Below are 15853 nucleotides of genomic sequence, written 5' to 3' on the forward strand. Positions count from 1 at the left end.
TCCTTAAGATTCTCCTTGATTTGTTGTTCTCACTGAGGCCCCGTTTGGTTACTTGTGCTTAATTTTAGCACCCATCACATCAAATATTTAGATATTAATTAGGAGTATTAAACGTAGACTATTTACAAATCTCATTACATAAGTGGAGGCTAAACGGCGAGACGAATCTATTAAGCCTAATTAGTTCATGATTTGACAATGTGTTGCTACAGTAAACATTTGCTAATGATGGATTAATTAGGCTTAATAGATTCGTCTCGCCGTTTAGCCTCCACTTATGTAATAGGTTTTGTAAATAATCTACGTTTAATACTCCTAATTAGTATCTAAACATTCGATGTGACACGTGCTAAAAATAAGCAAAGGGAACCAAACGCACTCTGAATTCTTCTTGAATTTGTTCTGACGAGCCTAGAAAGAATTGCAAGATGGATGGATGGATGTTCTGGTATGATATTCATTCCGCATGGAGCAAAAGGAATTTGTGAATTGACGTGCACGAGGAGATTTGTTTCTTCTCCTCGTGTAATGTACTGCTCCGAATTATAGGTCGTTTTGATTTTTCTATATTTATAAATATTATTATGCATCTAAACATACACTATATTTAAATGCATAAAAAATATACATAAAAAATTCAAAACGACCTACAATTTAAAACGAAGAGTGATAATGAATTATTATGGTCACCCTATGTTTGCAGGGGCACACGGTATACAAACATGGAAGTCGCTATTCCCGCGCGTTGCTGTTCTTCTTGTACGTCCGGATGCGATGTCGTCAAGCGGGCGTCTATATGTTTTTGAATCAAGAAGAATCCCCATCATGTTTGAGTAACATATCTCGAAATATCTTCAGTTTGCAAAGAATTCTACCCTGAAGTGAGGTCCATACGCATCAGATGAAGTTTCTGGATATTTGTACGTACACGACCGATATTTCAAACACGATGGCGAAATCTGGACACGAGGTATTTGAGGTTCATGCATGCCCGAGTACAGGGAGACCGAAAGCAACCGGATCGTTCGTTGGCATCTACTCGCGTCCATTCTCCCGCTCTGTCCCGTTGTTCTCCTCCTCATGCTCACCTGAGAATGAGAGTGACGACGATCGGCCATAGTGGCACAACGATAGGATTCGGCTAAAGAATTGTTAGCTTCTAGTAGCTCATTTAGTTAGTTGGGCATGCAGTACAACTGGTGCCAAGAAAATTAGCTCCCGTGTCCATTCTAAATTGAAGGGAAAGGGGCCCAAATCTCGCGCAGTTTGCGGTCGGATTCTGACATCATGAGTGTCTGATCTCCTTTTTTTTTGCGAATATGAGTGTCTGATCTCCTCCACACCTGGAGAACAAGACAGCATTAGGAAATACTCCAACACAGAGTGCATTTTTTTTGTCAATTCCTGAACCTGAGGTGATTTCTGCCGTAATCATGCGGTTCAAGTCGAATCCAATAACTAGCACTGCTGACTGGTCCTGCATTTCATACTAATACACATAGGCACGTAAACCACTGGGTCAGTTTGATTCTTAATTCTGCACCAGGGTACATGAACAAGGCCGAAAAGAGGAAAGCTTAGATTAGGCTAGTAGTCAGCACACTAATCAGCATTGGCAAAAGGATGCTACTACTATGCAGCAGGAGCGGAGCAGCAGCAGCAGACAGTCTTAAAAGACGGACGGAATATCACCTTTATCGAGGGCAGGGCAACGAATTGAAGCCAGCAAGACGTCAACCTCATCTCATCTCATCTCATCGCCGAGGGGGTTGGGAGAGGGGTCCACACGCAAAACACTCTTCCAGTTCCAGACGACCCCAACTATCCAAGCATCCAACCAAAGAATGATGGACGGCCCCAAGGAAGAAAGAAAGAAAAAGGCGTCGTCGTGCTGGGAGAGGAGTGAAGACAAAGGAAGCGGGGGCATTGCATTGGCGGTGCTCACGTGTACTGCCATGCCTGCACGGCCTGTCGGGCGCCGGCTGTGTGAGCAGCGCAGTGCAGTCATCAGCGACCGTCAACGGAAGTGTCAGAGTGAGAGTGATGCTTGCTTCGGCAATGTCAGCCTAATCGGCAGCAGAAACAGGTTTTATTATCCAAAGGAGCTGAGACTCTTCTGAACAGAGGATGCAGAGGACATTACTGAAAGTCTGAAACAGGAGTGAAGGCCAGGACAGAAGAGGAAAGCATCCGAAGAGCGGGGAGCGGCGACGGCAGCGAGCAGCGTCATCTGCGGGGTCCGAACGCGCGGGACCCAAGTGTCAGCCAAGTACAGCGTCCTGCCCGCGCAAACGGCTGCAGGATCGGAATGTTCATCTTCAGCAAACCCCGTTTCTGTCTATCACTAAAATGGCACACAACATATTTTTCTTTCAAAACAACTTCGAAACGGATAAGGGAAAAAATAGAGGCCAGAGAGAGGAAGAGAGGAGGGCGGACGCGGACCACCACAGAAGGAAGCGAAGAAGCTTTGATTAGCTCACAGGCCGGGATCATGGCAGCAGCAGCAGTGGTAGCTTTCATTGCAGCTGCATCAATTGAGTGATCCGTCCGTCGGCCAGACTTGATTGCAAACCGCCAAGTACCCCCGCTCCTGCAGTTCGCGCTACCTGCACACGCCTGCCAACCTGCCGGGCCTCCCAGCCGGTTGAGTGGAGCAGAGGCGGAGCAGCAGCACGAACGCATGCGTCGCCCAGGCTCCATCGGCGTTAACGCAAGCCGCTCGATCGTCGCTGTCGCGGCAGTTAACTATAAAGCCGGCGGGGCTGGTCGCCACTCCAACATAGACCTCAAGTAGAGATAGTTTTGTATATACATTTTATAATTTATCCTTATAAATATATCTTAACACTTTAGAAAGTGCCATATATCTTGATACACTATTTGAGGCATTTTCAACCATAAGAACATTTTCTTAAATTATTTTTCAAAATGCTAATATACTCCCTTCGTATAAGGAAAAGGAAGTCGTTTTGGACAGTGACACGGTCTCCAAAGCATTACTTTGACTCCTTATTTTTATAAAAATATTTATCAAAAAGTGATATATGTATATTTTTATGAAAGTATTTTTCAAGACAAATCTATTTATATGGCTTTCGCATTTCCAAACTCAACAACTTAAAAATTATTCATGATTTATATTCCCAATGTTTGATCCAAACCTTGTCCAAAACTACTTTCTTTTCCTATACAGAGGGAGTAGAATATTAGGGATATATTTTAGACACATAAAAAAATTGACCATACCAATGTAGAGACATAGTTTGAGACATTTACTATAATATCTTGGGACACTTTTTAGACTATTCAGGCGTACTCATAACAATTATACTAAGGGCCTGTTTGGATCCGTTGGCTAAACTTTAGCAGCTAAATTTTGCTAAACTTAAGTTGCTAAACTTTAGCCATGACTGTTTGGATCCATGGGCTAAACATCATTTAATGAGGTGTAGAAAGATCTGTCTGCCCTTATTTAATGCGAGGGGGGGAGAGAGAGAGTACAGACAAGCAATAATGAGGGGCAAAGAGTGTCCAGCCCCAAGTTTAGCAAGGTTTAACAACCAAACAGTTACTAAAGGGCTAATGTTTAGCAACTATAGTTTAGCAAGGGTGTTTGGTAAATTTGTTGCTAAACTTTGCTATACTTGATATGCAATAATTGGTATGAGATTGGGTTAGCTAGTAGGTGGAGTATTATGCAACGGAGCAGAGGCAGGAATTTGCAGTGTTGGCGAGTTCTTTTTTTTTTTTGGGGGGGGGGGGGGTGGGGGGGGGGGGGGGTTCTGATCGCGCGAGCGCTCGCACGGTCGCACCTCGCAGTGCGTCTCGCTCGTTGCATTTACGCCGCCTTTGACGATTTTGGGCCGTGCGGGTGGGGAGGCCGCCCGTCGCCGGCCGGCCGCCGGCGTTGAATGTCGTGCCAGGACGGTTCGGGGATTAGGGGGCAACACGGAGATCGCTCGGGTTTCTGCTGATGCTCCGTGCATCGGCCGTGCGCCGGGGTACACTGTCCGTGCGAGCGCATTGGTCAAGAAAACAGGCGTCGAACCACGGGCGCCCTCACTGGAGGCGTCTTGTGGACCGGCGTGGGCTTTCAGTGCCGGCCCGCGCGAGAGCGCGCGCGCGCACAAATCTAAGGTCAAACTCACAGCTTTGACACTATGTTAAAAAAAGATTCTCCATCACATTAAACTTGAGGTACATGCATGGAGTACTAAATGTAGACGAAATCAAAAACTAATTGCACAGTTTTGTTGTACTTTGCGAGACGAATCTTTTAAGCCTAATTAGTCAATATTTGGACAATAATTCACAAATACAAACGAAACGCTACAGTTGCACATTTATGGCAAAATGTTAATTTTACCACTTCCAAATTGGGAACTAAACAAGGCCTAAACCTTCAAAACCTGAACAAAGCAATACTGCTGCAGACAAACAATATCTTCCTTCATAACCACTAGGCGATCTTATTCCAAATAGCTGAATAATCTGGCTCACACCCGCACTAGACGTGACTATGATGGGGATGCAATTTGGTATGGTAGCCACAGGTAATAACTGATAAACAGCATGAGCGTGATCTCAATTCACAACACGCTGCCTGGCCTTGCCTTGGCTCGAGCTCGACGACGTCCTCGCCTTCCTTTCTTGGGAGAGCATTTCGGCGAAGCGGGCGAGCGCGTCGGCGTTGGTCCCTTCCTCGAGCACCGGCACGTGCTTGCCCGTCTCCATGTCCACCCTGCTCACCGTCTTGGCCAGCATCCTCTCCCCGATCCGGACCAGCTCCTCCATGTTCTCCCTCGTCGCCACGTCCACGGTCGCTGCCGCGCCCATGAGGGAATCCTCCTGGATGCGGAGGTAGTTCTTCTCGCTGCGGAGCGCCTGGAAGAGGATGGAGACGTTGTAGTCGACGAGCGCGGCGCTGGAGTAGCTGAACATGTCCACGATGGGGGTGTACCCGTCCTTGCTGTGGAGCCACGACAGGATGCCCCACCCGGCGGCGTCCTTGGCCGTGTACACCGCCGCGTTCTTCGCCGAGCCGGTCCCGATGGAGATCACCAGGAACTTGTCGTAGTCCTTCGGGCCCCCCGGGAAGAGATCCTGCTTGTCCACGATCATCTTCCGGGTGATCTGGTTGATCGTCAACAACGTCTGCAGAAACGAACAGAGATATAAACGCGTAGGCAGTTTAGTATAACTCTCTATCTTCTTCTGTCCAGCAGAATGTACTCACTGGATTGTTGGCGGAGACGCCGCCGTCGATGAGGTTGAAGTCGCGGGTCTTGCCGGTGGCCTCGTCCCTGGTCTGGAAGAAGTGGGCGGGAAGGTACGTCGGCGCCGCCGACGTGCTGATGCACACGTCCGAGAGGAGCGCGTCCTTCAGAGGCATGGTCTGAGCCTGCATGCGTCCAGCGGCGTGCATAGTTTGTGATAGCTTCTAACGAGGTATAACACTGTACATGCACAGTTACTTCATCCATTCCAAATTATAGTTCACCTTTATCTTATCGTCAAACTTTTTTAACATTGACCAAGTCAACCAAATAAAAGTATTATCAAGATATGTTTAATGATGGATTTAACGAAATTAATTCCATATAGTAATTTTTTAACTTGATCAAAGTCAAACAACAAATTTGATTTAGAACAAATCTAAAATAAAGTATAAGTTGAAACTGATGGAGTACTTAGGATTAATCTGAGCATGTGGATTATATTGATGCAAGAACACGTTACGTCGAAAGTGGAGAAGATGGTGGGTTGGAGGTTCTTGACGTCGAAAGTAGGGATGACGATGTTGGTGAGGGTATCATGCATCCTCGTCGCGCCGAGGAGGCTCTGGATCTTGGAGTGTAGGAACTTGCCGTCGTATTTCGGCCCCTTGATCTCAATCAACGTGTTTACAACTTCTGGCCATGGCCTGCGATCCGTCCATAATCGATGGGAGGAATTGAAGCCTCAATATCAATATATCACTTCAAATCCTCTTTATCGTAAAAATAATAACTAGTCCTGAATTTCTGATTAGCTAATAATATAAATGTTTGATCTTGTCAAGATCACTACCATATTGCCACTTGTACCTAGTGGTTTTTTAAGGAAATAGTGACTATTTAATTTTAGCCCTTTATCTGTGCCCTCTGGTGCTAATCATCAACTGGGATAGCTGGTAATTATATGTTCGACTGTTTATATGGCACATACGACCATAATCTAAAGGTACAGGTTGGTAATGAGCTGTCAGAAATCAAAACAATAATAAAAAATGTAGAAACAGTAGAAAAAAATGAATAAACCAGGAGAGGATCAACTTCTGCCCATTATTACTTTATTTATATTTTTACATACATATATGGAACTTAGGAATTTATCCGGTATCTAACTTTCAATTATTTGGTCTAGTCACACTACTGGAAAAGGTGGCTCTAGTCCCAACCCCCCCCTCTAGTACCGGTCGATCGGTACTAGCAATCCGTTACTAGAGGAGGGTCCTCTATTATCGGTTAAAATAACCGGTACTAGAGGGTGTTAAAAAATTAAAAAAAAATAAAAATCCCCACCCGGCCCCGCCGTCCCCTGCACATAGGCACAACAGCATAACCACACAAATCTCCGCCCTCCACCATCCCTTCGCCACCATCCGCTCCGCCCCACCGCTCCGCCTGCTCGTCCGCCCCGCTGCTCCCGCCGCCGCCCGCTCGCTCCGCCCCGCCCAGCCCGCCATCGCCGCCGCCACCTCACCTCACCCCGCTGCTGCTCCTCACCGCCGGTGAGGGGCAAGCGGAGTGGGGAGGGGAGGGGAGGTAGAGGAAGGGGCCGGCCGGTGAGGAAGAGGAAGGGAGGAGAGGAAGCTAGACAGGAGAGAGAGAGAGAGAGAGAGAGAGAGAGAGAGAGAGAGAGAGAGAGGAGAGATGAGGATGAGGGAGCGCCGAGCGAAACAGATAAGGGAGGGTCGGGGCGGGCGGCGTGATTCCACGCGAAAAATCTAAGTGTTGCGGTGGAGACCCGGCTCCACCCGGTACTAGAGGACTTCCGGGGGACCCCAAACTTAGATTCGGTACTAGTGCTAATATTAGTACTGGTACTAATTTTAGTACTGGGTCTAAAGCTAACCGGTACAAACCTTCGGGACGAGAAGGTCATTTTTCTAGTAGTGTCAAATTCTGGCAACGTGCTTCGAAAATGAGTTGAATACTTATATAATTGAAAATCAGCACAGCACCTATCGGAAATAAGCCAAAATCTGAAGCATCATGTATCCTTGGGGAGAAAACAATGTTCACATCAAAATTTATGTATCTATGATATATAGCGTGTATAATTTGAAACGGAGAGATATCCCTTGCAAATATTTTCACGGTCTTACAAGTTTATTAGATTTTATAAATATATTCCAATATACAAACTGGTCAAAGTTGCATCCGAAAAACTAAAAGAAATAGTATTATTTTTTACCAGTGGGACTAATATATTGTGCACACCCACCGTCCATGAATAACATTATCGATGGATTAAGCACTAGTGCGTGTATAGTTTCATGATCGTTCTTCCCATGGTTAAATTGCCGTCACTAATCTCACCTTTGAGGAAAGATATGTGGCCCGTTCTCCGTGTAGAACTCGTTGATCTTCTTGGCCGAGAAGAGCGGGCGCTTGTCCTTGCCCGGAGCGGCGAGCATCGCCGTGATAAGGCCGCCGGTGCTGGTGCCGGCGATGTAGTCGAAGTAGTCGGCCAGCCGTGCGTCCGGCCCGTCGTGCTCCTGCAGTTACATGCAGTGTGTTAGCGTCTTCAGTGAACCCCATTCCCACGTGTACGCAAAACTCTCTGATGTCAACTCATGTGTGCTCTAGCATCTAGCAATAGTACGTTGACGACACACGCACTTGGAGCTTTTTCTCAAGGAAGGCGAGGATCGTGCCGGGGATGAGCCCTCTGATGCCGCCCCCGTCGATGGTCAGCACCGTCACCCTCCTCCCCACCGCCGGCGGCGGCACCGGCAATGTCGGCGAAGTAAGGCTGGCCATTATTCAGAGGGATCAGCTAGCAAGGAATGATGAGAGACAAAGCAGGAAGTTTCTCTCTTTCTAGTTGTGATCGAACTGATGATTGATTACGGGTGTACTTCGAATGGGTTTATATAGGGCCAAGAAGATCTCGGAAGTCTTTGGCAGTTTGCTATTCCAGTGATAGCAGTCCACAACAATAGAAAATGCTTACTGGATTATTGGACCCGGCTTCTGAAGAGACCGATCGAGTCCAGGTCAACTTCCGGATCGAGCAAACGAACACGTGCTTTCACATATCACATCGTCTCACCAACGCGAAATGATGCTGGGAGATTAGATAATTTAATTTGGTTTTTGAACAGAGGTCAACTTTGAGTCAATATCAATATATCATGCTTGAATTAATGAATTGTATTGATGTATTTTTACTGTATAATTAACCTAGTACAATATGGCGTAGCCGCCTTGGGTAGCTACCTTGATTGCGTGGGCTATATACAATTGTGCCCCGTCGAATGTTTCAACCCCAGTAGCTTCTTGCTTGCTTGCATGAATGTCCGTCGTCTCTAACTAGAACTGCAACTGGGTGAACGTAAATGACGACAAAGACCAAGACACGCGGAGAAAAAAAAAAGTGAGGAAAGGGAAGAGATGACAGATGATGCATGCACACACCTCATACGGGTTGAAATAAGAGAAGTTTAACAGGTGTGTGGCCATGAGAGATGAAAGTCTGCAGTCTCCATAAACAATCAGTCAACTTGACTCAAACTGAGATGGCAGGAACCCCGCGTTGTCCCTTCAGAAACTGGGATACGGGTTGAAATCAGAAACTGAAATAGCAGGAACCCCACGTTGTCCCTTCGTTAAAAAAGTAGTAAACTACAGGCCTGTTCGCTTCAGCTTATAAGCCGGTTGAAAAAGTTGAAACGGCTAATTTATTGTGAGAGGAAAACACTGTTTGGTGGCTGATAAGTCGGCTGAATAAGCTGAAGCGAACAGGCCATATACAGCCATAGGCACGGTTTGGACCGTTTACACAGAATTTAATTTATAATCGAACTCTTGAACTCCAAACCACCCGATCAATCTTAGCGGTGTTTAGTTTCTGGACGATGTGGGTTGGGTTGAATTGTTTGGTTGAAGAGGTTGAGAGAGTTGGCATGGATATCTTTTTAACACTGTAAGTTGTGGGCCCCACCTGTCAGTCGTGGGGCCCACCTGTTAGCTTCTTCTTCTTTTTTCCCTCCCTTCCATCTTCTTCCTCCTCTCCTCCCCGCAAGCCATCCTCCTCCACGGCTCCTCCCTGGCTGGTCCCCGGCCACCGACGCATCAGCCCCCCTCCCCGCCCTGCTCCCTGCGCCGCTAGCCCCCACTTGCGCGCCGCCCCTCCCTCCCCAGCTCCCCGCCATGCCGGGCTGAGCCCCCTCCCCGCGCCAGCCTAAGCCCCGCCGCTGCTGGCCTGAGCTCCCCCCGTCGCGCCGGCCCGAGCTCCCCAACCACTAGCCTGAACCCGCCCCCGCTGCCGGCCTCAGCTCCCTCCCCGCGCCGGCCTGAGGGGCCCCGGCCATGGGGTGCCGCGGAGTCAAAGGAGCTGCGCCGCCGGCCATGGGGCCGCATCCATGGGGCAGGCGGTGGCGGGAGGGCGCCGGGCGAGCGAAGGGCAGGCCGGCGGAGGGCAGGCGGCGGATGGCGGTAGCGGGGTCGGGCGGGCGGAGGCGGCATCGGGCGAGCGCAAGAAACGGACCGACGACGCCGTCCAACTGGATCGGGATGATCCCTTCATTTTGGGAGGACCGGATGACCTCGGACATTAAGGGAATATTCCCTACCTTGGACGAACCCAACCCATCTCTTCTCTAACCAAACATGAGTCGAAGTGGGTCGAACCCATCCCAACCCACTTTGACCCCAGAACCAAACACACGGTAGTTCTTAGCCCGGTGGGCTCTCATTTGTTGTCATTGGCTCAATGCAATTGGGAAAACAAATGAACCTCCAAGCAGTCTCCCAATATATCACCTTTTTTTTCAATTGTGCATGTTGTGTTAATGAGTACGAGAAATAGAGAAGAAGAGATCGTAACCAATGGCAACATGTTCACCTTACAAAAACATCCACCCAAAATATAATTTTGTACACCAACGATTGTAGATTCAGTTTATTGTTGCTTGGTACATTCATGAAGAGGGAAACACTCTTAAACACGCACCAATAAAAGTGTTTCTTAGGCTAGTTTTAGTGCACACACTACTAGAGAAATGGTCTTCTGTACTGGTTGGAAACCCTTTAGTACCGGTTTCACAACTGGTATTGTAGTTCGTTACTGAGGGGCTTTAGTACCAGTTATTAAGAAATAATAAAAAAGGAAATCACCCGCCCAAGCTTGAGCCCCGTCGGCTCGAGCCCAGCCCCACTGCCCTCCCGCCTGACCCCGCCGCTCGTCGCCCCACCGTCGCGTGCCCCTCCCGCCCGACTCCCGCCGCCCACCGCGCATACCTCCCTCCAGGCCCCCGCCACCGCTCCTTGTCCGACCGTCACCATCTCGCCACCCTCCCGCCGCGCCCCCCTCCCGCCCAGCCCCCGCCGCCGCTCCTTGTCCAGCCCCACCACTCTCCCGCCAGGCCACCACCATCTCGCCCGGCCCCGCGGACGCGCAGTTGGGGCCAGCCGCATCCCCGCGCGTAGATGGGAGAGTGAGAGAGGGAGGGAGACGGATAAGGGCGCAGGTTGGGCGGGGGAGTGGATGAATAAGGTCGGGGAGACCTTTAGTACCAGGTGGGAGCTCCACCTGGTACTAAAGGTCACCCATTAATACTAGGTAGAACCTCCACTCGGTACTAATGTGCTTGAGTGCCTTTACTACCGGGTGGAGCTCCCACTTGGTAGTAAAGGGGTCACGGGGGCTTCTGGGTAGACCCGGTCAAAAATCAACCGGTACTGTGGGCTAGAACCAATGTTCAGTTTTTTAGTAGTGATAATTTCATGGCACAGTTAATAAGTCTGAGAACTAGGTAACTGTGTAGTAGTGATAGTTTCATGGTATAGTTAACAAGTCTGAGAACTAGGTAACTGTGTGTGATGGGTTTTATGGTGATGAAACTCCTCTCATATATGATGAAACTCCTCTAATGACCTTATTAGGTCAGCAAAATTACTGATGTGGTATGTTATTAAAATTACTGATGTGACATGTTATTTTAGATTATGAAACTTCGCTGCCTTGCTTTCACAAGCGGTGTTTGGATTCTTGAGCTAAATTCTTAAGCTAAAGTTTAGTCCATGTCACATCGAATTTTCGGAGACTAATTAGGAGGACCGAACATGAGTTAATTATAAAACTAATTACATAGATGGAGGCTAATTCTCCGTACGTAGAATTGTTTTTTAATTAATTTATATTTAATACTTCTAATTAGTATGTAAACATTCGACTTTAATCTAGAATCAAACGGGGCCTTGTTATTCCTCTGGCGGCGACGGGCTAGGGGCTAGCACGCTCTTATTTTGGCCTCGACCTGGCAGACATCAATCTCGCCGGCGGAGATCACCTTCTCCAGAAGCCGTTTCCGCGTGGTCCGCCGTGCTCCGAGCCTGCGCCTCCTCTCGTCGCGCAGTTTCCTCGCGAGCTCCGTGAGCGCTTCGGCGTTGGTGCCCGCGCCCGCGCCGACGACAGGCAAGGGCCGCCCCGTCTCCCAGTCCGTCCTCTGCAGGGGCTTGGCGAGGAGCTCGTTGCCGATCCGGACCAGGCTCTCCATGCTGGCCTCCGACGCGTCGTCCATAGCGGCGGCGGCGTCCTCCAGGTGGCCCTCCTGGATTCGCAGGTACTGGTCCTCGCACCCGTGCGTCTTGTAGAGGAGCGCGGCCTCGTAGTCCACCTCCGACCCGCTGGAGTACATGAGCAGGTCCAGCAGCGGCGAGCCCCCGTTCCCTGAATCTGAATCATGCAGCCACTTGAGGATGCCCCACGACTGCATATCACTCGCGGAGTACGAGTGCTTTGTGACGCCGGTGCCGATGGAGAGCACGCAGAGCTTCTTCGAGTAGTGCGTTGGCGATGTAGTGTACCCTTGGGAAAGAACCCGTCCTGCCTGATTATCCTCTTTGATATCTCGTTCGTTGTCACCATAGTCTGCATAGAACACACAGGCGCAATACACACGTTTATTTTCATTGTTTAGTAGTATACATGTTAACCGTGCAAGTACGATTTACATGCGTTGTAGGTAATATTTACAAGAATTATTTAGAACACAAGAATCTTCTCTGCATGGGGAACAAAATCTGAAAGCGATAAAACACGCCTAAGAGCTGTTTGGATGGACTAAATAAGTAGGCTATAAAGTTTAGTTCTAGGTGTGATAATAGGTTAACCATGAACTAATTATGGATTAATCAAGGATCCAACCACCAATTAATCACTATATGTACAGTTACTCCAGTAATTAGTTTATATTTAGCTATTCTAATTGCCATTCAAATCTTATGACTAAAGTTTAGTTTTGGATCCAAACAACACCTAACATATTTTTTTATCAAAGTTTTAAGGAACCCCTGCCTATTTTTTTAATAATTTTTTATTTCAGATCCATTTAATTTGCTCCCATAAAGAGTCGAATCTGTATCTGCTAGATGCTACTAAAGTGCTTAAACAACACCTAACATATTTTGGTAGGGGCGGTGATGAAGCACACTTACTGGATCATTTGCAAATACCCCGCCATCAATGACATTATACTGCTGCTCCAGTCCTTTTCCAATAATCTTTGACTGAAGTCGCGTGTGTGTGGGGGTGGGGATAAATTGGTACAACTGTTGCACCGATGCACACATCCTTGAGAAGGGGTTCATCGAAGGCTCCCTCCACACCAGTTGTCAAGCTAGTTTAATTTGTATATATACTCCCTTCCTCCCAGAATATAGTTATGTTTAGGTTTTCTTCAAAGTCACATGTTTTTAACTTTGATCAAAGATATCTCTAAAAATAATTTATTCTAAATAGAAAAAATTATATATTATAATAGTTGGTTTCACGATAAATGTACTAACATCATTTTTCGCAGTCAAAGTTGAAAAATTTGACTTTGAAAAAAATCTAAACATAGTTATATTTTGGGACGGAGGGAGTATATGACATATGTTCATATTAAACAAATAAATTATGTAGTGTCAAGGAAATAATCAGTCTAAACCTCTAGCAGTCAGTATTATGTTCCGACGGTCATACTTTGGAGTACCTTGAGTGTGCAACATTCACTTTCAAATTAACATCAACTATTAAAAATGGTTTTTTTACCTTGTCTTGGATTTTAGGATGATTTTGGGGTAACATAGCGATGACCGGCAACGTGGCCAAGGCTAAAATAGTTTCTTTGATCAACAATATAAATAATTGATACTGTTGCCTTGGCCAAGGCTAAAATAGCGATTTTTTATAAATTTGATTAAACTTGAAAAACTCGTCAAAAAGCGAGAGTTTCATTCTTTCTGGGATGGAGGGAATATACTTCCATGTTGTGAATTCATCCTTATTACACTTTACTACCATATAAACAAGCGCATATAGCTATGACTTGTTTGAGCTATCTTCGAGCTTGTTATTTCTATGAATCAGATATTTTTTCCATCCTGAAAGAGGATAGAGAGCCAACAGATCTTGTTGTATTCATCTCAAGTATATGTATATATGTACAACTTGTACATGTATAAGGAATTAAGGATGTATAAGGAATTAAGGACGTGGATCACTAAGGGCTTGTTCGGTTTCAGCTGGGCGGAGCAGCCTGGGCAGCTCGATCCAACCCAGGCGGTCGAAATCGAACGCCTGAGATCGCTGCAGGTTTGCCAGCACCTCAACCAAATAAGCCCTGACTGCCTCTCCTGATCTAGTGCAGGCGCGTGGCGCAGAGCGCGCGAGCTAGGCGGGCGCCGTGGCGCCTGAAGACTCGGGCAAGGCAGGTAACACTGGATGTTGACACCTTCCCCACTCCCAAGCAGAAACGAAGTTCTGAACTTCTGACGCCGCCGCTCTCGAATCCCGATTCGCCTCTCGCCGATGCCACCGCTCTCCTTCTTCGCCGACGCCGCAGCCGCAGTCGCCGCCCCCAACCCACGCCCCTTGGTGCTTCCTCCCTCGCTTCTGGCGCACGCGGCGGCGTACCCGCGACCTAACCCTAGAGGCCGGCCACCGCCCGCCAATAATGCCGAGCAGGTTAGAGAGGGGTCAGGCGCAGGAACAGGAGAACAAGGTCAGTAATTAGGTACTGTTTCTAGTATCGTGGAATGATTTATCTTAGTTCGTTCACCAATTCCGAAAATCGATTTCCCCCCGTTGAATGGAATTTATGCGAACTTAAAAAAATTAGTGGATCAAATGGATTGCCGCCCGCCCTGACGAGCAGCACCACCTGCAGATCACCATGGGCACAGACTCGGAGGGCGACATCGCCGGTGGCTGCCGGGGCAGCGGGACGGATCACTTCAGCGGCCTCCCGGACCACCTTCTCCACAGCATCCTGCTCCGACTCCCGGGCACCGCCGACGCGGCGCGCACCAGCGTCCTCGCCCGCCGCTGGCATGACGTCTGGGCCCAACTCCCCGAGCTGTCCCTGTCCACGGCACAAGGGCACGCCGCCGTCGACGCCACGCTGGCCGCCCACTCCGCGCCTACCGTCAGACGCCTCGAGATCAAAACGCCGCCGCAGCACAACTCGTCGTGGTGGCGGCGCGCCGATATCCCAACAGACCGCGTCTCTTCGTGGCTGGACTTCGCCTCGCTGCACCTTGCAGGCGAGCTTCGGCTCGACATCCCCTATTGCACCAAGGCGACGGATGAAGCCAAGGCAGAAGAGATCGTGCTTCCCTTATGTGAGAGGGTTACGGCTATCTTCTTGGCCCTCTGCAGTCAGACGATGATGCAGTTCCGGCTGCCCCCTGCTGGTGTGTTCTCGGCACTGGCCACCCTGGGTGTAGCAAACGTCTGTGTGGATGGCCAGGAACTGGAAGACGTCTTGTGCTCCCGTTGCCCATGGTTGAAGCAGCTTGTGCTGTATTGGATCACACTGCGGGATGGAGCTCATGTTCCCTCCATACGCTCTGACTCGCTGGAGCGGCTCGAGATCACTGCTAGTCAATTCCAGGTCTGTCTTCAGATTGCAACCCCGGAGCTCCAAACATTTTATACACTCTCTGTGTCTGACTTTCACATTGCTGCACCGAAACTCTCAGAGGTCAACTGCAAGACAAGCACTGGTTACGACCCAAGCCGCCATCATTTTACAGAGTCCGGGCACCATCTTCAGCGGCTGGTGATAGCAGTAAACTACGGGGGGTTGCAGCTGATGCTGAGATTTTAACAACGTCAAAGAGTTAGAGCTGGATGTCCATATTACACAGGGGTGTGTGTGTAAAAATAACAGAGTCCCATTTTTCATAAAAAAAAAGATCCTTCGGTGATGCCTATTCTTGCGTGGTTTTTGCAGGGCGTGCAAGAGATTTTTGGAGTACACGAATAAACTTTTTTTTAAACGAGCCAGTAGGAGAGCGGCTGATATATTAATAAAGAGGAAGATCCGACGGGTCAAAAACAAAAGTTCTATACACAATACACAATGTACACTTGCCTCTCCAAAAAGCCAAAACTCTGCTATGTCAATTAAAACTAAGAAAAAAGGGGGATCGGAAGGAGTTCCTGCAAATGTTTGACTCCCGCAGCGACCCACATCGTGGCTTGGTTCTTGATGCCATCGGTTATCTAGGTAAGCGTCATTTCTTTGTGTTGGAAGACCCTTCGATTCCTCTCTAGCCAAATCTCCCATAGAGCAAGGATGATAAGGGTTCGC

At 48.3% G+C, this 15853-nt stretch overlaps 3 protein-coding genes across 4 annotated transcripts; 1 reads left to right on the forward strand and 2 right to left on the reverse strand.

Moving 5' to 3' along the window:
* Positions 1-4428: 4428 nt before the first annotated feature.
* LOC117845248 (patatin-like protein 1) lies at positions 4429-8100 on the reverse strand. The gene is made up of 5 exons (XM_034726214.2): positions 7890-8100; positions 7587-7765; positions 5743-5926; positions 5240-5404; positions 4429-5157 (listed from the first exon to the last, which is right to left on the reverse strand). The coding sequence occupies exons 1-5, from the start codon at positions 8028-8030 to the stop codon at positions 4588-4590; spliced, it is 1239 nt and encodes a 412-aa protein (XP_034582105.1). The 5' UTR covers positions 8031-8100; the 3' UTR covers positions 4429-4587.
* A 3403-nt stretch (positions 8101-11503) lies between these two features.
* On the reverse strand, positions 11504-12736 carry LOC117844482 (patatin-like protein 1). The gene is made up of 3 exons (XM_034725177.1): positions 12711-12736; positions 12250-12278; positions 11504-12144 (listed from the first exon to the last, which is right to left on the reverse strand). Exons 1-3 carry the CDS (start codon positions 12734-12736, stop codon positions 11504-11506), a joined length of 696 nt encoding a protein of 231 aa, XP_034581068.1.
* Positions 12737-13723: 987 nt separating this feature from the next.
* On the forward strand, positions 13724-15473 carry LOC117843353 (putative F-box/FBD/LRR-repeat protein At4g00315). 2 transcript variants are annotated; one of them, XM_072291992.1, is made up of 3 exons: positions 13725-14260; positions 14426-15151; positions 15240-15473. In XM_072291992.1, the coding sequence occupies exons 1-3, from the start codon at positions 14213-14215 to the stop codon at positions 15321-15323; spliced, it is 858 nt and encodes a 285-aa protein (XP_072148093.1). In that variant the 5' UTR covers positions 13725-14212; the 3' UTR covers positions 15324-15473. The 2 variants fall into 2 exon arrangements, with proteins under 2 accessions (XP_034579823.1, XP_072148093.1); XM_034723932.2 differs by having other exon boundaries at positions 13724-14260; positions 14426-15473.
* The last annotated feature ends 380 nt before the right edge of the window (positions 15474-15853 follow it).

This window comes from Setaria viridis, chromosome 2 (assembly GCF_005286985.2).
Source record: "Setaria viridis chromosome 2, Setaria_viridis_v4.0, whole genome shotgun sequence".
Classification (NCBI taxonomy): Eukaryota; Viridiplantae; Streptophyta; class Magnoliopsida; order Poales; family Poaceae; genus Setaria; species Setaria viridis.